This window comes from Miniopterus schreibersii, assembly GCF_964146895.1.
Source record: "Miniopterus schreibersii genome assembly, chromosome: 4".
Taxonomy (NCBI): domain Eukaryota; kingdom Metazoa; phylum Chordata; class Mammalia; order Chiroptera; family Miniopteridae; genus Miniopterus; species Miniopterus schreibersii.
In genome coordinates this window covers 96495567-96518637 of record NC_138105.1, presented here as the reverse complement: position 1 = coordinate 96518637, position 23071 = coordinate 96495567, and the positions used below count along the sequence as shown (strand labels likewise).

Below are 23071 nucleotides of genomic sequence, written 5' to 3'. Positions count from 1 at the left end.
GCACAGGGCCTCATGGATGGGAACTGGACCATGGGCAGGAACCGAATCTGACCTACTCTCGGGGCGCTCATCCCACCACCTTCCTGCACATCTCACTTGGAACCAGCACCCACTGTTCTTGTTACCTGCTCCAGGAATGCCGCACCCGGCACCAGCCAGCTCGTCCACACCTGCCAGCACCCTCCTGCAAAGGGGCGTGGTGAACTTGTGGGCACAAGACTCTCACATCGCGGGGCGACTCACCTCTGAGGCCAGGGTCCTTAATGTTCATCCTTCTCCAGTTCAGTGTCCATCTGGTCCTCACGTTCTTGCCAGTCATGCTTCCCAATCAGTGGTTCTCCAATTTTAGTGACCATAGAATTAGCCAGGGAGCTTGTCAAAGTGCACGATCCTGGGCTGCACTGCCTGAGAGTCAGCAGGAGTCTGCGTCTTTGAAGTCCATTGTGAGGAAGCAGGCAGCGAGCTCCACTCCAAGAAACGGCCAGGCTCAGCACCTTGCCTGGCGTAGTTGAAAGTGTTCCACAATGGTGCTTTGTACTATTATTATCAACGTCACCTTTAATTTCCTGAGTATTTGCTGTTCCAGGCCTGTGGGGCACACTACATCGACATTTATTTCATCCTCAGAATGCTCCATGGAGTAGATATCTGCATTTGACATATGAGGGCACTGGGTCAAATCTCCCAGAGCTAATGTGTGGCATATCTGGTCCTATGCAAGCTCTTTTACCCCATACTATGCCCCCTCCCAAATGCTGATCGAAGTACAGATCTCATCCTGCTGTAACTATTTCCTGGGTTTGAGATTGTCCTCAAGAAATACTTCTCTTTCAAAAACCTAAGTCCATAAAAAGGAAAAGATCTTAACTTTTATTTTGGAAAAAGTCTAGCTTTTGTTGAGTACATGCTATGAGCTAGGGAACCTTGTGGATATATCTATTTAATATTCACTGCAGTGCTAGATGGGAATTACGATACCCATTTTATGGATGGAAATTAACAGCCCAAGACTAAGTTTACCCACTGTCACAGCTAATCTGAGGATGAACTTGGGTATCTAACTCCAAAGCCCCTTTACATGAATAGACCTGGAAGCTCCCAAATCTATAATCTTCACTTGGAATTTTTCAGTGTGTTTTCCAGAACAAATGTAAATATTTTGAAGTGTTCCGTGGACACGTTAGTTTGAGGAATGCTGAGTAAAATAAACAACTTCTCGAAGCCTATTATATGATATGCAGTTTAGATTTGGTTGCTCAAATGTACTTGACCATGAAGCCATTCACAAAGCAGCTAGCAGAAGCAATGTTTCATGTAATAAGTGCTGGGAAATGTCAAATTTTACATTTCAACTCTACCTGTAATTCTCTCTGAACTGTATTGCGTAGGCAATCCCACCCCCTAATTCCAGCTGTGGCTCTCCCCCTCACTGTGTCCCAGTCTTTAATGCCAACACTGACAGCATCCTGGGACACCGTGCTGCTCTGGATGGACAGCTGCGCGTGAACTTGGAAGTTTCCTATTTGCAGTTGGCCTAGCTGGGAGAAATACGAATGGATTTCCTCATTGTGAGATGGCCGGGTAGGAAACGGTTTAGGAAATCTGCCAGGAGTGGAGTTGTAGTCTATCTCACAAACTAGTTTCCCTTTAGAGACCTGTCAGTTCATGGCGGCATTCAGAGCATTCAAATTCAGTTAATAAAGCCCGGGATCATCTCCTCTTAAGACCCAGGAAGCCCAGATCCTACAATAAACTATATTTTCTCTAATTCCTTTCAACTGCATGGAACTTGACCACACACTTATACATTACAGTATAGAATAGTAGTGATTAGATATAGATATATCGATATATATATATACACATATATATCTGTGTGTGTGTGTGTGTGTGTGTGTATATATCAGGTGTTGCTAAATAAATATGTACAATATTGTTGGGTGGGCAGTTCTTATATCCCATGCCTGGTGCTCCTGTCCACGTGAAGGGACCTCTGTTAGACTAATGCTCCAGCCCTAGGGAGAAGAGGAAATGATCTTGATGGTTGGTATTTAGGGGAGCAGGCATCAGGCACACACAGCTCAGCCCCTTCATCTCTGTGTGGGGTCAGGTGTTCTCAGGCAGCACACCTTCCACTCGGCCCGATAGTGGGAGGCTTAATGGTAAAGGGTGCCCACAAAAGGAGCCCTGTGCTTTTCGGGGTGCCTGTGCCTGGGTCGGTGAGAGCGTCTGTCCTGGATGAGGCATAGGGAACCCTGACTGCTGGCCGCCTCCCTAAGCCGGTGCCGCCACGGCCCAGGAACAGAGCTGACAACTTGCCCTCCATTCCCCAGAGCCCTCTGTCTCACTCAGTTTTGAACTCAGGTGAGGAGAAAAGGGAGCAATTTATTAGGCTCCTTCAAAACTCTCTGTTGACTGCTAATTAGGCTAATTTTAGCTAATTTAGTAAAATATATATATATATACAAAATTATAAGTGTCTACAGGATAAGCTAGAAAATTATAATCAAAAGATCTGATTTTTCACTGTGCTTCATTGGTGAGTCTTACCCGTCCCCCAAGATGCAGGACCCCACTGTGTAAACCACTGACAAAGGGCCAGTCATGGGCTGTGGGGCTAGACAGAGCTGGGCGCGAGCTCTGGCTCTGTCCATCACGTTCCTCCGTGAAACAGCATCCTCATCTGTAAGACGGAGACCAGAAAGCCTTTCCCACAGTTGGTAAGATGAACAGAAATGACGTTTGCCCCCCACACGGAATTAAAAGTCTTCAAATACTGCCATTGCCTGGTGCGGGAGTTGGCAAACTTCGTAAAGAGTCAGATAGTAAATATTTTGGGCTTTGGGAGCCAGGAGGCAAAACCAGAATGTTATGCAAGGACTTACATAACTATTTAAAATGTAACCATTTAGCCTGTAAAAACCATTCCTAGCTCTGCGCAAAAACAGGCTGCTGGAAGGATTAGGCCCAGGGGCGATCATTTGCCAAGCCCCCTGGCCCAGTGTGTATTCATCTCCTATTTTATTACTTTTCTCTAAACGAAAGTTTTTCCAAAGCGTGTTTATGGAACATCAGTCCCTCACATGATCGTGACAAGGCATTGTGTGGTCGAATCCACTTGGCAGGCAGTGTGAGAATCATCCAGGCCTCCCTCCTCGGGGACCCGGGTCACACACTACGCGTTAAAGGCTCTGAGAATCCTGCAGCAAAGAGGCTGTTTACCCTGCTTCAGCTCAGCGTTTCCAGAATGTTCTGGACAACAGAGTTCTTTTTTTTCATGTAACATTTACAAACAGCCCACAGAACATTGGGAAGTGCCATTGTGGATCCTAGAATTTGTTACTCAGAACATCACAGTGTTAATTGCTTCTGGGCCTCATAATGCGTACATCTGAGGGCTCTGCCTTGCACGGGGGGTCTTAGGGTCTTCAGCAGATTAACCAAGCGAACTGGGTCTTCCGTTTGAAAGATATCACCAAAATGGAAATGCAAAATGTAAACCCTGCTCATAGAGAAGTTTTATACCCAAGTTAAGAAACACTGTTTTCCTGTTTCATCATAACCGTCCTCTTAAGTGTGCCAGGCCCCAGGCCCCTTGAGGGAAGTTGAGCAGGTCAAGTTTGAGAAGCTCGTGATTCATCACTCTGGCCCTTGGCAAGGAGGGTAGAGCCCATTTGGAGACCTCCTTCCAAGTGTGCTCTAGTCACTGGGCTTATTTTCAACCCAAACCAGATGCCCCGTGGGGGGTGAGCTCTCGAGAGTCTGAGAAGTATGACACTCCGCGTAGTGCACTAAGTGTAGGCACAGGGTTTGTTTCTAAAGCAAATGCTTTTGAGAATCTCCTGCTTTTCAAAACTTTCAACTCTTTTGTCACATAACAGGGAGTGTCTACATTAAGTTCTGCGTCTGTTTAATTACCATAAAAAAAACCCCACAGTAGTTGGTAGTTTTTCAGCTAAGGGGTCCAAGTTTGGGGTTGGGCGGGGTGGAAGGGGAACCCCTGGATTCCCACAGGTGCACCTCCAATATTTAGCATCAGACCTGGGACTCACGTAAGACCAAGGTTTGTCGTTCAGGTACTACCTTGCCATCACTGCCCTTCCGTCCCCACTCACAGACCCAAGCTTAGTAAGCAGGATAAAGGGTTCCCACCTCTGTGTTTATCACTCATCATCAAAAGCTGGATGGGCCAACAATAACTGAAATGTCCCTTCTGTGTGGGTGGGAAGCTGCCCAGTGGTAGGTTAGCAGGTGGCGTTGGTGGCAGGAAGAAGAGAGAGCTGGCATCCCCTCAGATTGTTCTCTTTCTCTGCAAGGGAAATATGTCCCCTAGAGGGTCCAAGTCCGCCTATTACCTCCGACAGTGGGTCAGTAACATCGGCGAACAGCATATACTCAGGTCAGTTACGAGTCCAACATACCCTTGCTGAGGTGCCTGCATAGACATCCACGTTGATCCCAGCGGACCAACGACAGGCTCCCAAGGGACAGAACTGCCTTGGCACAAGCTGACAGTCTAGAGCCTGCGTGGACAGTTCTGAAACCTCCATCTTCATGTGTGAGAACACAGGAACAACCAGCAGAATCTTGAGGCCTGCGCTAGGCCAGAGTAAGAGAAGCATCATCTAGGCAGAAAGACTGACCTACAAACAACTACAGGTAACTGGGGAGAATCCTAAGAGAGCAGCTACACAAAATGTTGGAAGGCACCATGGGGAGGGAAGCTTGCCTGGGGGTGAGGATAACAGAAGCTTCCTGAAAGGCCAAAAATAGGGGACCCACGAGGTGAGGACAGTGTCTCCAAAACTTGAGCTGTTTGAGTAGCACCCTCACAAATGTTGCCATGTCCACATCCCACCTGTTCCAGCATTCACTTAATATTTTACTTTAAATTGACTCAAAAGTTAAATATATTTCTTTGAAGGGAAGCTTTATATCATGACAATAATTTGAAAAGCTATGTAGTTTTCCATTCATAGTAGGTAACTTTATTTTTTATTTTTTTACACATATCTTTATTAATTTCAGAGAGAGGAAAGGAGGGGGAGAGAGAGAGATAGAAACATCAATGATGAGAGAGTCATTGATCGGCTGCCTAGTCCACAACCTGGGCACGTGCCCTGACCAGGAATCGAACCCCGATCTCTTGGATCCTAGGTCGATGCTCAACCGCTGAGCCACATCCAGCCGGGCATAGTAGGTAACTTTAAAAGTAATGAATGAAAGTGAAATGGTGTCATTGAGTTCCAGCTAGGTCCAGTTTGTTACCTACTGAAAGTTCTGACATTGAGGCTTTCTCCCCCCACCTCCCCACTCTGTTAAAAGAAGATTAGCATGTGTTAAGGAGGTGTCAAAGACAAGCTAACACCAAACTGAGATTTTATAGTTCTAAAAGCCAAAGAGTTGCTGTACAGAAAATGGTAATAACTTGTACTCTGTAATTTGATGTCATTTCACGCATTTGAAAATACCACCCAAATCGCCTTTCCCACACTTTAAAAAATACTGGATTAATTTGAATGCTTTTGTTAGGTCTAGGGAGCATGAGACAATTTAACCCAAACAGAGACTAGCCATGCTGTGCGGGGAGAAATGTGAAGGGGTAATTATGGCACTCTGGAAGCTGGGGAGGAGTACGACATTTTCACAACTGCAAAGTGAAATCTGAACAGGACCACCCCATTTGATGACCCTCTTCTGGATCTAATAATGCTCAATAATAACACCCTAATAATGCTAGAAATAATTTTGGCTGCAATTAAAATTATTTCGTTGGTGGTGATCAAGGCACCAGGTGATAGATGGGTGGGATCAGACCGGACCTCGGTTCAGCAACCTCGGTACTTGTAAGAAAGAATTCAGAGCCGAGACTCAAGCTATAAGAGGAGTTTATTGAGAAAGGAGGAAGAAAGAGAGAAAGGAGAGGGGAGAGAAGAGGCGAGAGAGTGTTTTCTGGGCCTGGAGCTGAAACACAACTGAGACCCAGATGTCAGAACCTCATGTCCAGGGGGCTTAATGCTTAAGGGCTCTGCTCCAGTCGCCCTTGTTCATTCCCCCTCTACGGGGGTCTAAGCTGCATGACTAGCAACATGCCAGGGGAGGACAGGTCAGGGGAGGGTCTGAACCACATGCCCAGGGAGGTGTAGGAGAGGAAAGGTCACCCCGGGGGCAGGTCCCAGCCCAGTTTTGCGCTTTGCTAGGTCCCCGGGGCTTTCCACCGCGGTGGCTTTCTGTACCTGGCCTTCTGTCCTTGCTCTGCTCACGGCTGCCTGCCTACCTACCACACGTCACATCCTCTCTTCATAACGCTACTGAGTGACTGGAAGATTTTGGAAATCCTTTGTGTGGAAGGAAGCAAAAGAAGAATCCTATTTTATAGAGAATGTTGCTGTGACACTTACCGCACTGCACGGTAGTCCTGTGATCCTGTGTCTGTCTCCCCACCAGGCTGGGACCCCCGTGGGCGAGGGCTCTGTTACTTTTTGGTCTCCTGGGTATGTGGTCAAGAAGGGGGGCGCTCAACAATAAAGATAAATTAAAAAAAAGAAAAAAAAAAGAAGGGGGGCGGATGATTACAGCGCCCAGGGTGCCCTGCGGCCGTGGGCCCACCCAGCTGGGGGGGCGGGAGGGGAAGAGAAAAATGAAACAGATACTCCAGTGTGTGGCTGTTTTCTTAATGCGAGACAACGTGGCATGGTAATTAACCTGAGTTCAGATAGAACTGAAATTCTCGCCTAGAAAGTGAGGATAATAGCACCTGCCTCACAGGGTTGGTGTGAGGATTAAATGAGCCAAGAGATGTGAACACAGTAAACACTCAGCAGACGGTAGCTATCGCTATTACTGCTGTTATCGATATACTCACACGCGCGCATTGTCACGTCTGCACACAGCGGACATCGTGAGTGTCCGACGCCTGGAATCTACTTCCCGCGGGCAGCGTCGCCCTCATTTTCCCCACCTCTCCATCCTCGCGATTTGGAGGGGAGGGGCTTCACTCATTGGCCCCAACGACTGGCACGTGACTTGGGCCTGGCCAATCAGGGCAGCCCATGCTTCTGGCTACAATTGGCTCAGTAATGGGCACGTGACCCAAGCCAAGCCAATGAGACTCGACCTCAGGACTTTTGCCGGACATTTTGAGAAGGAGGAGCTCTTCTGCTAGGCAGCCTTGCCTCGTGGGCGCAGCAGTGGCCCAGGCGCAGTTTGGGAAGGGGAGGTGTTTCGGACAACTACCCAGCTGAAGCTCTATCCCTCACGTATACCTGTAGAGTGTAGAGGGAGCAGGTAACTCAGTTCTGGCCCCGGCTTCCTGTCGTCAGAAGGTATGTTCATTTCGGCAAGGTGGGCTCTGAGGTAAGGGTACCGTGTCTTGCGTTTAAAAGCAGCGAAACTACCGAGCTCCACCCACCTGTGGCTCTGACACAAATGCTTCGTGTCTTTGCTGCTTAAAGCCCTCCAGTTACTCCTCACCTGCCCAGGATAAAGCCTGAGCCCTTTCACTTGGCACATGGTTCCTCACAAGTGTGCAAAGCCTTGTTCTATAGGTGCTTGGGAGACAACGTTATATAATGTCTCCTACCCTCAAGCGAGAGAAACCCCATTCAAACAGGCTTACAGGATTAAAATGAAAATGTACCGATTTATGGAACTGAAAATTCCCAGGGAGCAGATTCAGGCGTCGCTGGACCCAGCTCAGATGATTCTCAGGACTTGGTTTTTTTACCCCCTTTCTCAGCTCTATTTCCCTTTGTGTTGACTTCACCTTTGAGTAGGCTCTCTCCTATTGCAGAGTGGCCCCGATCTTTTCCCCTTCCGTGGGGGGGGGGGCGGCTCTTAAAAGCTCCAAATTTACTTTCCTCCAAAGTTATGTTCAGAAAAAAAGATACGCTTTCTTCTAAAAAGTTGTAAAAAAAAAAAATTCCCGAATCTGACTCTTATCGTCTCAGACTGTGTCACATGCTCATGGTAAACCCATCATGGCTTTGGAATACAGTGAATGGGCTCAAGTCTGGGTATCAGGGCCACCCTGGAGAAGGGATAGAGTGAGCCCCGTCAGAATCGTAGGGAGGGAGTCATGTTGCCAAATGTGATGCAAGCGGAGGGCTCAACCTGTGTTTGTGCAGTTGGTTGTGTCCTCTTGCACCACTGCCTTAGCCATGAAAAGAATATATCCTGTTTAGCATATTGTTCCGAGGAGAATGAAAGACTCTGAGACAAACCTTGACTCAGCCCTCAGCCTGGAGCGGTTCAGTTGACCCCAACTGACATTAGCTAGCTCAGCTGGCCGGAAGACACACGAGGAACAACAAATTACTTGGAAGTAATTTTCAAACATGTAGAAAAGTTGCAAGAGTAGTCAAAAACCATCTTTATGTGGATTTACCTATTAGCATTTTGCCCCATTTACGTTACCATTTGCCCTCATATATAATTTTTTTCTGAAACATTTGAAAGTAAGTTATGTATATCATACCTTTTCTTTTTTTTTTTAATCCTCACAAACCCACACCTTGGAATGTGCCCTGACTGGAAATTGAACTCCCAACGTTTTGGTGCTCTGGACGATGCTCCTCCAACCAACTGAGCCACCCAGTCAGGGCTATATCATATCTTTTTATCCCTGAATCCATCGCTGTGTTTTAAGTAAAAATAAAAACAGTCTCTCTCATAATCACAGAGAGGTTATTAACTATGAAATTTCACATTGATAATATTTTTTTCTACTCTCCCATTCATATTCTAGTTTTATCAATTGACTAATACCCTTTATAGAATTGTGTCTCTTAAGTCTGCTGTAATCTGGAACAACTGTTCTTTGGCTGTAATGGGTTGATATTTTAAAAATATATAGTCTCTGTTATCTTTTTATCATCCAGTGTCCTCCATTTGTATTTGACTGATATTTCCTCATGATTCCATTCATCTCCACAGTCGTACAGAAGTGACGTCGTCATTCTCAGAGAATCCATTTGGAGTCACACAATGTCCACTTGGTCATATGGTCAAGGTATTGTGCTTTTTTTCTTGTGTTATTACTATTTTATGCTTGCAGTGTCTATGGGGTGATTAAGATAATGCAAATATTCATCCAGCTTTTCATCAAAATTCCTTCATATATTTCACATCCATTGGTGATTTTTGCTGGAACCAGTCTTTACTAATGTATTAGATCAGGCTGCTATAACAGAATATCATAGACTGGGTGGCTTAAACAACAGACATTTATTTCTCATTCTTCTGGAGGCTAGAAGTCTGAGATCAGGGTGCCAGCATGGTCAGGTTCTGGTAAAAGCCTTTTTCTCTTTGATTCTTCACATGACAGAGAGAGAAAGGACTGGCTCTCTTCCTCTTGTTATAATGACACTAATCCCATCATGGGAGCACCACTCTCATGACCCAATCACCTCCCAACAGCATGCTTCCAAATACTATCACATTAGGGCTTCAACATATGAATTGGTGAGGGGGTCATAAACATTCAGTCCATAGCAACTACTGTGGTTGAAAAATAATGGTTTTCTAACTCCAGTACTTTCTTCAGATCCAACCCCACTCTTCATTGCCTGCTCTGTGAAAATGGATATGGGCCCTTTAAATATTGTGCCTTTGCCAGTTGGCATCATGTTTAGCTTTGACAGTAGAGGGCACTGGAGAGACATTGCAGGAGGAATTCCCATTTGCTCGCTCAGTAGGCTCCCACAGCATGGGTAGCTTCTCTAGGGCCAGGTTCCTGGGATGTGTGCAGCGTGTCCATTGCCTAGCTTCTGCAGCACCAACAGTTTCTCTTGTGTAGCAACTTCAGGATACAGGGCTGCTCCAGCACCAGGCTCCTGCAGTGGCAACAGCTTCTCTAAGGCCCAGCTCCAGAAAGAGCCAACAACACCTAGCAAGCAGCAGCTTCCCCAGGAATTCCCCCTCAGGCAGTTTTATAGTATAATGGCTCTGGTGAGATACCTCCTATGGTATCTTTCCAGCACCCTACAGGATGGATTTCCAGCCAGTCCTGCAGAGAAGATTTCCAGCAATTTCACTGATGTGTCACAACAGTAACCTCTCTACTGTCCACCAAACCAACCCTAGACTCCAGTACCTCTTCCTTAAGTGTACTGTCTCAGCCCTGGGGTCATGGCTGCTTTTTAGTCAGCCATCTTCTATTCTTCAGAGTTCCTTTTCCCTTCCATAAAACTGAAATATCAGATACCAAAACTAAATAAAGAACTTCAAAGAAAAAAAACCCTATATACAGATGTCCCCCATAAATGTAGATGAACAAAATTTTAGCAAATTGAATGCAACAGGGTATTAAAAAGGACATGCATGATCAAGTCAGATTTATCCAAGGAATTCAAGATTGTTTTAATATTTGAAAATCCATCAGTGTAATTCATCATAATAATAAATTAAAAAGGAAAAGCCATATGACCATCTCATTGATGCAAAAAGGCATTGGCATTCTTCTTAAAAAAAATGTTTTTATTGATTTTTAGAGAGAGGGAGTGAGAAACATTGACTGGCTGCCTCCTGAATACCGTTCCACAGGGGACGGAGGCCACAACTGGTGCATGTGCCCTGACTGGGAATCCAACTGGTGACCTTTTGGCACACTGAACAATGCTGAGCGAACTAAGCCAAGCCAGCCAGGGTGCGAATCCATTTTTTTTTTTTTTTTTTAAAGGATGACTTTATTTTTTTTAAATAGTTTTTAAAAATACGTTTTTATTGATTTCAGAGAGAGGAAGGGAGGAGAGAGATAGAAACATCAATGATGAGAGAGTCATTGATCAGCTGCCTCCTGCTCACCTCCGACTGGGGATCAAGCATGCAACCCAGGCATGTACCCTGACCAGGAATCAAACCTTGATCTCCTGGTTCATGAGTCCACACTCAACCACTTAGCCACACAGGCTGGCCCCAAATCCATTCTTGATTTTTTTAAAAAGTAAACTAGGAATGAAAGGGAAATTCCGCAGTCTAATAAAGGGCATCTATAAAGACCTATAGCTAATTTTTACAACAAAACAACAAAAAGAAAAGCCAATTTAAAAATGGGCAAAAGGACTTAAATTGACATTTCTCCGAAGAAGATATGCGAAGGGCTAACAAGCACATGTAAAGATGCGCAATATCATTAGTCATTAGGAAATGCAAATCAACACCACAATGAAGTACCATTGCATACTTAATAAGGTGGCTATAGTAGTAGTAATAACTCAGAAAATAGCAAGTGTTGTCGAGGGTGTTGAGAAATTGGAACCCTCATACATTGCTGATGGGAAGGTAAAGTGATGCAGCCACTGTGGAAAATAGTTTGGTGGCTCTTCCATAAATTAAAACATTGAATTGCCATATGCCCCATCAGTTTTACTCCCAAAACAATTGAAAGCAGGTGTTCAAACAAAAATTTGTACACAAATGTTTATAAGAGCATTATCCACAATAGTGAAAAGGTAGAAACAACCCAAATGCCCATCAATTGATGAATGGATAAACAAAATGTGGTCTAGTCACACAATGGAATATTATTCAGCCATGAAAAGGAAGGACTGATACATGCTGCAAAATAGATGAAAACATTGTGCTATAAACATTATGAGCAGTCACAGAAGACCGCATAGATTTCTGTTTAGATAAAATGTCCAGAATAGGCAAATCTATAGAGACAAAAAACAGATTAGGGCTGGGGCTAGGTGTTGGTAGGAAATGGGGAGTGACTGCTAATGGGTATGGGGTTTCTTTTTGGGGTGATGAAAATGTTCTGAAATGGACTAATTATGCATATACTAAAAACCATCAAATTATTTATTTGAAACTGGTGAAATAAATGGCACATGAAGTATATCTCAGTAAAGATGTTATATAATAGAAAAGTGCACATACACACACACACCAAGAAGGCACTTTTTTTTTTTTAAATATATCTTTATTGATTTCAGAGAGAGGAAAGGAGAGGGAGAGACAGAAACATCAATGATGCGAGAGTCATTGATCGAGCCTGCAACCTGGGCATGTGCCCTGACTGGGAATCGAACCCCGATTGCCTGGATCCTAGGTCAATGCTCAACTGCTGAGCCACGCCCAACTGGGCGAAGAAGGCACTTTCTATGGAAGGTCTTAAGTGGATTAGGCCTCTCCATAAGTTTAGATAGGTGAAGCTACATGTAAAGAGAAGACTTAACAAAGAGCACCTACAGAGTTTGGAACCTACAGAGTTTGGAACATTGTTATGGCCCAATTTTACAGGAGAAACCAAGCTACACAGAAATTTAAGGTCATATAGCTAGTACAGGATGGATGCCAGAGTCCATTCTAGGAACTAGATAGCAGAGCTTGTGTCCCTGTTTTAAGCTAAAGGCATGATGGAGAAATCCTTGGCTGAGAATCTCAGTGAGATTGCTCTCTATTCCTAGTGCCAACTCCACAGTGCTCATCAGAAAGCACTCATCACTTGGGTGCCTACCATCTGTTTAATAGACGTCGCAGAAGTCTTGGTTTCAGCAATTTCTAGAGCGAAATTCAGGACAAAGCAATCCCTTTGAAGATACTCAGCATGCAGCGTCTCTCCTTCAGGGAAGTGATGTCTGCCTGCTCTGCACACTGGAATACTCAGCTGAGAATAGGATACAACATAGGAGGCCCTGTCACGTGGTACCTGAATGTCAGGGCAACCTGTGCAAACTCAGAAAAACATCCGTGTATGAACCTTTTTGAATGTTCGTGACTGCCCACCACAACACTAATTCATCAGGATAAATTTAACATAGCGGAGTTTGATCTCACATTTCTGTGCTTTCTTGCTTGTTGAGCCCTCATTTTTATCTGATCATCAAATGAATACAAGGACCCAAATCTCTGACTGCATTTTGGACTAAGAGGTAGATTCCCACATGTGAAATAGTCCCAAGTCCAAGTGTGTGAACATGTTTAAAGGCTCTTGAACCTCATTCCCAAATTGCTATGCAAAGAGATTGAACCAGTTTACACTCCCACAAGCAGTGTATGAAAGTATATTTAAATGCAAATTCCAAACTGCAGAGAGGCTCCTTGGGTATGTCACTTAAAATATTTTTTAATGCTAAGCAAAAACTGACCCCGGGTGTTAAAAAAAGAAAGTCTGATATAAAAATGGAGCAGATAGTTAAAACAGCTATTAGGCAGAAATAAGCGTTAGAAAGGCCTAAGCAGGATGATAAAAATTCTAAGGCATCATCACAAGAAGCACAATTCTGAAGGGACCATTAACCATTTGGCTTAGATTGGGATAGCAGCTGCCAAGAATGTGGGGCGTGGTCAATGTACCAAATTCTAGTTTAGAAAAAGCAGGGTATTTTATTTATTTATACTTCACGTTGTTCCAAAGACATTTTAAGATACCTAAAGGCAGAAGTAGCGTTGTGTCTGAATAATCAATCTCGTGAAAGTGAAACAAACCCACGCTGTCAAGTCTCATCTCTCCCGACGAGGATGCCTCTCTCTAATCCTGAGCTCAGTTTGCAACCACAGTGACCGCCCCTCCTTCTAATAATGGGGCAAAGTGATTTCAGGGGGCATGAAGGTGGGGCAGGCAAGGGAAGCCCAGACTCGGGGTACCAGCCCACAGAATTCCACACAAATCCAGAAGGTACTGGGACCTCAATCTTCAGCCAGGATCCCCTCTGCCAGTTACTTGGGAACCCGGCCCGGCCCTGCCTGCGAGTCTTTCGTTACTTCTGTGCCCCCCTCCCACCCGCTCCCACTAGGAAAAGCTGACTCCCGAGGGGGAGCCAGAAACTCGATTGCCAGAAACTGCTTTCCACTTTCTCACTTTGTTCCTCCTTTCCTGCTCCCTCGCCCTTCTTCCCTTTCCTTTCTTCTTTGCGTCTTCTCTCCTCCCTCCTTTCCCTGGGCTGATCCTACCCCTTCGCCTCCTTCCCTCGGGTTCGGAGCGGCCCTCGTCTCCCCTCCACTCGCCGCTTTTCCTCCTCCCCATCTTCTCCGCTCGAAGCCCCGCTCTCAGCCAATCAGCGCGCGGCGCCCCGCGGCCCCGCCCCCCGGTGGTTCCGGGCGGGCCCGGCCGAGCCCAGGCCGCGGGTGCAGAGCGCGGCGCCGCGGGGCGGGGGCCGATGGGGCCTGGCGGGCGGGCGGCGCGGGCGCGGGCCTCGCGGGTACGCGGGTGTCCCGAGCTGTGAGGGGGCGAGGCGGTCGCTGCGGCCCGTCCGGCATGGGCCAGCCCCGGCCTGGCGGGGCCGAGCTGGAGGGGAGAGCGGCGCGCGGGCCAGGCCTGCGGGGCGGGCGGCCCGGGGGCTGAGGTAGCAGTGGGCGCGGAGGAAGGGGCCGAGCCAAGGCGGTGGGTGGAGCGGCGAGGGGGGCGGAGGCTGGGCCGCGGCGGGCGAGCGGAGCAGAGCGGAGCGCTTGTCCGGAGCTCGGCGGCTGCGGCGCCTGCGGAGGCTGAGGCGGCGGCGGGCCCTGACGAGCGGCCGGAGGTGGCGGACCAGGCGCCGAGGGCCCCCATGGGCGGGTGTGTGGGCGCCCAGCACGACTCCTCGGGCAGCCTCAACGAGAACTCGGAGGGCACCGGAGGTAGGTGAGCGCCAGGGGGCAGCCTCGGCCCCCCATTGTTCCCGGGCCTGGCCACCTGTCCCGGCCCCCGCGGGCCCGCGAGGAGCTCTGTCGGGGCCCCGGCGCCCCTTTGTCATCCCCTCCTCCACGTCACTCCCCGCGCCAGGTTTCCGGCATCCCCGCCAGCCGCGGGGTCTCCCCCTTCGCTCCCCGGCCCCCGAGAAAAGTCCTCCGCGCGCCGGGGATGTAGCCCTCGGCCTCCCGACCCTGCCGCCTCGGCCCGGGAAACTCGGCCGAGAAACTGCCTCCCTGGCCACCTCACTCCCACTCCAGCCCGTTTAATTATTCAGGAACAGGATGGCGGCGCTGGGGCTGCAGCAAAGCGTCGGTGGGGGTTGGGGAGGGGAGCCTAATGCCTTCCCTCCGACGGGCCCCGCCACATCTCTCCGCACCCTTCCTTGTTCAGCGGAGTTGGCTGGTCTCAGCTTTCCCGAGTTTCAGATGACAGCTGCCCTGGTTGGTTCCAATTTGGCCATTTAAACCTGCAAGTTTCTGGAGCTCGGTTGGGGAAGTCTCAAGTGGCCACAGGCATTATTTTAACGAGGGGTGGGGATTCGGGCTGCCGGACTAAAACGTGGCTTCTCGTTGCAGCTTGGGGGTGCTGGGCCAGCTTGCCTTCGGGGTGGGCTAGTCAGATTCCTATCCGTCTTACGTAAAGGAAGGTATGTAGGATAAAAGTATATACGTAAGTGTCCGCCTTTCCGGTAGTCTCAGTACCTTAAAGTTTTCTAACACGGAACGCACTTCTACTTTATTGTATCGTAAATAGTTTGCTGAGGAAAGGTATTTGAATTCAGTCGGCCTTGTAGTATAGCAGTATAATAATATTGAGCCTGCGTTTACGTAAATGACCTTTCACTGGGTTCATTCTATAGCTTGTGTGCAGGTTCGAATGTTTTAGTTAAAGAAGAAACAGCTTCTAGGAATAACGAAGATGATAGGGTTGGTTTTGTTGCAGCTTTATGTTAGATGCCTCAAAATGTAGGTCATTTTTATAAGCTCCTAAACTAAATCGTTCGGAGATAAGAGTTTACAACTCTTTCTTATACTAAAAGTTGTTGCTTGCCCTGTCGCTTAACCCCGGTCTCTAAACCATGTGCACCTAACTTTTGGTTGATGGATTTCCTGAATTACATGATGTGTAGCCATGCCACTTAAGTAAAACCTATGGGTATCCTGTATGATGGCTAAGTCCTGGGCAAATAGCTTGAAACCTCAGTGGAGTATTTCTTGGAAAAAAATGTTCCAGGAAAACGACTTTATTGTGCATTTCCAGCCATACCATTACTTGATGGCATATTAACAATGACATCCTCAGTGACAACAATTCAGGAAGATAAAAAGGGCCTGATTTAAAACAGCCTTGGGTTAAGGTCGAAGTGGGGGCCACAGTGATTATTCCTGCCATTAAGGTGATCATTAATGGTACCCAAGTATATGAGTACTTGTTATAGGTGCTGTTTTAATTAAGTTGTTTCACACTCATTTTGAAATTCTAATAAACATTTTTTTCTTCTTGGCTATGAACTTGAGCCAATTTATTTAAGCCTTTTGGTAGTGTGACTTATGACCAGCCAGGTATTAGTGTGGGCTTTTAAATGCATGAAGCCTTAGCTTTTGGTGATTTACTACCAGTGGTATCCAGTTAGATAGTTATAGTGTCAGTGTCTGAGAACTGAGTTCTCTGGACCTTAAGCTGTGCTATAACATATACCTCTTTATTTTCTTCTGGAGAGAAGGCATGGCCTTGATACCACTGGGGTGGAAGAAGGAGCAGTGTGGGATAAAAGGATTATTTCTGGAATTTAATTATGGAAGCCTTTATTCTCCATAGTTAAGAGTTAATTGTGGTTTAAAGGAATTAGCTCAGGTGAGTGTTTTTCAGGTTAACAAGTTAAATAGTTCTTGCTTATTAAAGTAGGTTTTTGTTGGGAAGAGAAAGATTATTTTTCCTAAGGGTGTTGGCACAGATCCTTCTCATATCAAACTTACAGTAGTGGTTGGTAGTTGTAATCTGGACAGTCTTCTGATGCTTTTCATGACATATAATTACATTCACAGTGTCGTGCAAATGTCATAGGATGGCAAATAATTATGTATATATTGAGAAACTTCCTTACAAGGTGGATTACTTGTTTGAAGAAATTTGGGAAATTTTTGCAAAAGACTGTAGAATATGGAAATGACTTAATTCCCATAAGACTTGTGTTCTCTGGAATCATATATAGTATCTTCGTCTGGCATACCTTGCCTAGAATTCAGTTTTTGAGTTTTAACTACTTTGACCATCTTTTAATGCCTAATTTTAATCAAGACAAGTATATTATAGAAGAATATTTAATAGTTCTCTCCATGATATAATGGTCCTAGCATTTTCTGTTGTTTTGACATTTTTAGATAGCATGCTCTGTATGGCTCTCTGCCGTATTATGTTGACACCGTGATGCTGGGTTGGCACTTAGGACCTCTGGGTGAGGTTTTAGCCCATGGCAATTGCTCAGGAATTAAATCTCTTATGATTTTTTAAAATAAGAACTGTGTGTGGGAAAAAAAATAAAATGAAATTAATTGAAGACAGCCAACTAGCTTCTTACTTTGTTCTCTTTAATGACCATAGTGATACACAAAGATTCTCACTTGCTGAGTGTGTCATTCTATACATTGTGATATTCCAAGAGGACTGACCCTGGTGGTCACAAGTTTCCAGGTTTTCAGGAGGATAACTGAGTACTGGACATTCATTTTTTAATTTCAGAATGTCTTCAGAATATCATGGCGTTCTTTTGGATATCCATTTATAAGCAGCCTTACAGACACCTACTTGACGAGTAACTGGTTTTTGAATAGTAACAGCTACCATTTATCCAGTATTTATTATGTAACAGGTACTGTGCTAAATGATTATTTTCTCTCATTTAGCCTTCAACAACTCTGGGAGGTGGGTAATATCTGTATTTTAGAGCTGGGTGGAAGCCAGGAGAATTAAATAACTTGCATAACATGGCATATTGGATAAATGGCAGAACTTGAACTCAGGGTTATGATAATGCTAGTTTTTTTTCTAATTTCATTTTTTTAATTGTAGTAAAATACATATAAAATTTGCCATATTAAACCCTTATCAGAAATACAATTTGCAGATATATTCTCCTGTTTTGTAGGTTTTCTTTTCACTTTTTTTGATGGTGTTCTTTGATGCACAAAAGTTTTTAATTTTAATGAAGTTCAGTTTATTTTTCCTTTTGTTACCTGTGCTTCTAGCTTCAGTTTTAAATATTTTTAATCCTTTACTGCTGGAGAAAGAATAAATTTATAACCAATAATTCACAAATCGTTTAACATTTGTCTTAACTATGAGTAGAAAGTTACTTTATTTCCTCTGTCTAATCTGGTCAAAAGGTTGATTAGCATTGAAATGGTTTTTAAAAAGTTGACAGAGGTAATTTATAAACCCACTTCAAATTCTTCCAAATCAAGAGATGATTGTTGTATTTCCTAGGGAAGCATTTTACAGTCAACAAGCACTGAATACCCACCATATGCTTAATGTTGTATTGGTTGCTGTTCTAAAAAAAAAATCATGATCCTATTTCTTGAGTATGTCAAAATCATTTTTTAGGAAAGCATAATAGAATATGCACACATGAAACAACTATGAAACACTATATAAACATATAAAAATGCCGTAGGATAAACTGTGAAAGTGCTGAAGATATAAAGGAAAACAAAATGATCTCAGCTGCTCAAAGGTGTGAGGTATGGTCCTTGAACCAGCACCTGGGAGCATGTTAGAAATGCAGAATGCCAGGCCCAGCCTTGGCCTACTGAATCAGAACCTGCATTTTACCAAGATTCTCAATGATTCCTTATATACATTAAAGTTTGAGAAGCACTGGTATAGGTTTGCTTGCAGTGGGAAGACATGAGAGCAAGGAACCCATTAGGGAAAAAAATGGCATGAGTTCGTGGTTTATTGGATGTAGAGATACAGAGGAGAAAAGAAAAAAAGCCCATGTTTTCGAACCTGGATGACCAGGAATATTGAGGCTTGGCAGGCTTTGGGGAATAAGAAAGATCTATTGGGCGAAAGTCATAGTTCACCTTTCAGTATGTTAAGGATTAGTTGACAGATGAATTTTTAAGTTGAAACATTTAGGATGGTGCAGAAGTTCAGATATGGCAGAACTCCTAGATGTTCAGGATTATGAATGTAGATTTTTGGAGTCATCTGGAGGAGATTGACTGAAGGTGTAACAGTGAATGACTGCTCTAAGTAAGTGAAAAAAGAAGGAAAGTACTAAGAATTTAGTCATGAAAGTTTCAAAAAGGTGGAGAAATGAGAAATCACCTCTCAGGGCTTGACCATGGTAGATGCTTAGTATACTGAATTTTGTTGAATTATTGGGAAACAGGAGAACAGGTCTGACTCTGAAACTGATAGATCTGATTGTATTTGGAAAGATCATTCTTATAATTTCAGAAAATAATTTGTTAACTTCATTCTGATGTATTTGCAGAAATTCTGCTCATAGTTTGTTACTCATATCTTAATACAAGATAGACTTCTTGGGCATCCAACCCCAGAATACACCAGTAGCCTTTGTACATTGAGGTTGGTGTCCTTCGGAGAAACCCATTCTCTATGAGACATGAGCTCCTTTCTTCACCAAGAGTATCTTGCATATCTCTTCCTTATTTTTCAGTGTCCCGTATATTCTACACATCACCTAACTTAGTGGTTTATTGAATTTTCTTATGCTTCTGCTCTTAGGGCTGTGCCTATACTAAAAAAATAAAGCAGATTTGAGCAGGAGGAGGGCTGAAGATTTAGTCTCCTTTTATCCCTAGTGTGACAAGAGAAGTAAAATTCTTTTGTATTTTCTGGGTTGTTGAGCTTTTGGGGCTTTATGAGAGGGATGCATAAAATTTCGTACCATTTGGAGAGAGACATCCTGTGAAATAGGAGGCATTTACTTGATGTAAAGCAGAGGGTGGCCAATTTTACTAGTAGGAGTGGAGTTGTGAGGAGCAGACCAAAAGGAAAATAGGCAGCAAGTAGGTTGGAAATACACTGATACTCTGGGTTGGTAGGTGTAGGTATGAGAACTGAATTTAGGTCAGGGAAGCTTGAGTTGGAAAATACTGGGATATATGGGAAGCTGAATCCTTTTTGGGAAGAGATTTAAGCACTTGAGTTTACATTACAAATTGACTTGGGATTTCCGGTTTGATTATGGCCAGGGGCACGTACATCTGTTGCAGGCTTGATCCCCAGCCCCGGTCAGGGTGAGTGTAGGAGGCAACCAGTCAATGTGTCTCTCTCACATTGATGTTTCTCTCCTCCCCCCCCTCCACTCTCTCTGAAAAGCAATGGAAAAAAATATCCTCAGGTGAGTATTAAAAAAACAAATTGACATGGGATGTTATGCCCCTGCCTAATCTGCTACCTTCCATTGGGCTAGTCCTACTCTGTTTTTAATTTTCTACCAAAAAATTGGTACTCTTTTTTATTTTCTATATAGTATAATGTATTTCTATATAAATATTTGTATATTTTCCACTCATTTTATATTTTCAACATAAAGAGTTGAAATTTTTCCCCAGTTAAGATTTTCTTGGAATTTATGTTGGAAAGGCTTTTTTTTTTTTTTTTTAAATATATCTTTATTGATTTCAGAGAGAGGAAAGGAGAGGGAGAGAGAGAGATAGAAACATCAATGATGAGAGAGTCATTGATCGAGCCTGCAACCCAGGCATGTGCCCTGACCGGGAATCTAACCCCGATCTCCTGGATCCCAGGTCGACGCTCAACTGCTGAGCCACGCCCGGCTAGGTTGGAAAGGCATTTTTAAAGAAGATTCTCACTATGGATATTAAATGTGCTGGGGTTTTTTCACCTCTGATTTTATTTAGGGTTCAGTTGCTAGTGCTATATTCTATGGACAGAAGCTTTACGCCTTTAGAAATCTTGTTAGGAATCTTCGTTCCTCTGATTTTGATAGCTCTAGTCTACAACACCTCTCTTCCTTATGGATAAATTTTAATAGATTTTATTTTAAAATCTGATCTTATTACTGTAAAAGCAAAACGTTGGCAGCACTTAGTGAGTTTTCTAATGAGAATGATTATTGAGTGCTAATCTCTAGTAAAAAGGGACTTTTGCTTTTATGTTAATGACTAGTTATCTCTTTTGTGGCTTTTAACCACAGCACATTCTTCTCTTGTTGCAAGAAAGCAGTAGGTTGGTTTTGGTAAGCAACATGATCATATTAATTGGGCATGATGATCAGTTTGCTGATTTAGTGATTCTCTCATTTTTCCTTACTGCAGACCACCTGAATGGTTTATCTTCATTTGGTGGACCACTGCACCTGATTCTCCCGCCGCCCCTCACCATCCCTACCCAGCTTTCTGCTTCTACTTATCGGGCAGTACTAGGCCACCAGCAAGCTCCTCATGATTCACTGGTAGTTCAAGGACCATAGGTTGAGACTTTACTAACGCGTATGTACTTAAAGATGCATGTATTATTGGCCAAGAACAATCAGCATGTATTCATCTTGCATCAGCTACTTTGAATTGTAGCAAGAATCAAGTTTGTGAATATATCCCATCCATATACTAAGCTGAGAGGTTAAATATTACAGAGTATACATTGGGTATTGTAATGCCATATTTTTGCATGTTTGCAATAGAACTTTTAGAATTTTTCATTATAGCTCTGTTTTCAGACATGAAATTTCTATTGAAGTTAGATGTCTAAGAAAAATATTTGTGTGAAAATCATTTAAAATGAATTTTACTTGTGTGGGGGTCTCAATGACATGTATTTGCTGAAGACTTGGTAAGTAATGAATTAGTGACTTTTGGGCTTCTCTGATTAAGTTCTTACCCTCACAGGAAACCCTACAGATAGTTTTTTGCATTTAATAGAATTGGCTTGTAGGTATAAGCAATCAGACTGCTTCTATCACTTTCAACTCAGGACACTTTATTTTTTAGGTGAATTAAGATGGTTCTTCTGAAACTTAAAAATAGCCGGCTTCCATTATTTCTGACTGCTGCTCTGTAAAATCAGATAGTTTGTGGTCTAATGGAAGAATCATACATGTAAATAATTAGGAAAAGTTTTAAGTCTCTATAGCAATGCAGAAAGTAGTATGGAAGTTCAAGGGGTAATGGGGAACAGGGTCAGAAAACTCACTGAAGAGGTGGCATAAGAAGTTGGTCTTGAAAGAGGAGCAGGTACAGAAAAAGGCAGAAGGGCATTTTGTATGCAGAGGAAATTGCTTGATAGAAATAGGAAAAAACATGGCATTTTGGGGGACTGGCAAGTAGCTTGTGAAGCAGATAGGTGAAATGTGAAGTTACTAAGGTATGTTGTCAAACTTGGAAGGCATAGCTACCATAATTAGTAGTAGCCCAAGTTGTGAGACAATATTATAGGTGATACTGATTAAATGCTTTGAAATTTTTATTTATTTCTGCTTTTTGTGCATCTAACAAACATTCCCATTTGCTGCTGCGTTCTGAGGTTATTTTATATAAGTTTCTGATGTACTAGGTTGTCATAGTCTTTTTTTTTTAAATCAATTGTGTGAAGACTTATTTTTTAAAATATGTTTTTATTGATTTTAGAGAGAGATGAAGGGGGAGAGAGAGAGAAACATCGATCCCATGCACCCCAACCGGGATTGAACCCAAAACCTGGGTATATGCCCTGACTGGGAATCAAACCTTGCAACCTTTTGGTGCATGGGACAGTGCTCAACCGAGAACCATACCAGTCATGGCAAGGTTGTCATAGTCTTTAACAGATCTTTATTCTTTTGTAGTTTTAATGGATTGTCACATATTAGGCGAAAAAATTGTGTTAGACTTTTTTATATGCATATGTATGTGTTTGTTCCAGATCAGTCTTTGTCTCTTGGGTCCTAGTTTTCTGGCACATGGAAAGAGTTTGGGTTAAGATTCTGTAGCCTCCCTGAGGTTTAGAATAGGCCTGCATTAGCTATGGTCCTTTGGGCTCTGTTCCTTCCATTGTTGGGAAAAAAGAATGGATTAGACCATCTTATTTTTTTTAATATGTTTCTATTGATTTTTTTTTTAGAGAAAGAGGGAGGGAGAGATAAACATCAATTGGCTGCCCCCCTTGTACCCCCTACTGGGGATCGATCCCACAACCTGGGCATGTGCCCTGACTAAACCGGTGATCTCTTGGTATATGGGATGACACTCAACCAACTGAGCCACACCCGCCAGGGCAAATTAGGTTATCTTTATCAAGGTTATATCTAATTCTTTTTTGATACATTTTTTAATGATAATTTTCAGTATATGGAGAAGTTGAAAGACTGGTACAACAAACACTTGAATACCCATCACCTAGATTAAACAAATACATGCGTGCACATACACATATACATTTGCTTAATGGTTTCGTTGTTGTTAATCCTTATCTGAGGATATTTTT

At 43.8% G+C, this 23071-nt stretch overlaps 1 protein-coding gene across 2 annotated transcripts in view; it reads left to right on the top strand.

The window, feature by feature from the left end:
- Positions 1–8970: 8970 nt before the first annotated feature.
- UBTD2 (ubiquitin domain containing 2) overlaps positions 8971–23071 on the top strand; it is a 44385-nt gene continuing 30284 nt past the window's right edge. The window contains exon 1 of one of the 2 annotated variants that reach the window (XM_081134100.1): positions 8971–9010. In XM_081134100.1, the coding sequence (XP_080990226.1) occupies positions 8986–9010 (25 nt within the window). In that variant the 5' untranslated portion in view covers positions 8971–8985. Of the gene's footprint in view, positions 9011–14105; positions 14560–23071 lie in introns of those variants that run through there. The other variant, XM_081134099.1, reaches the window with a different exon arrangement.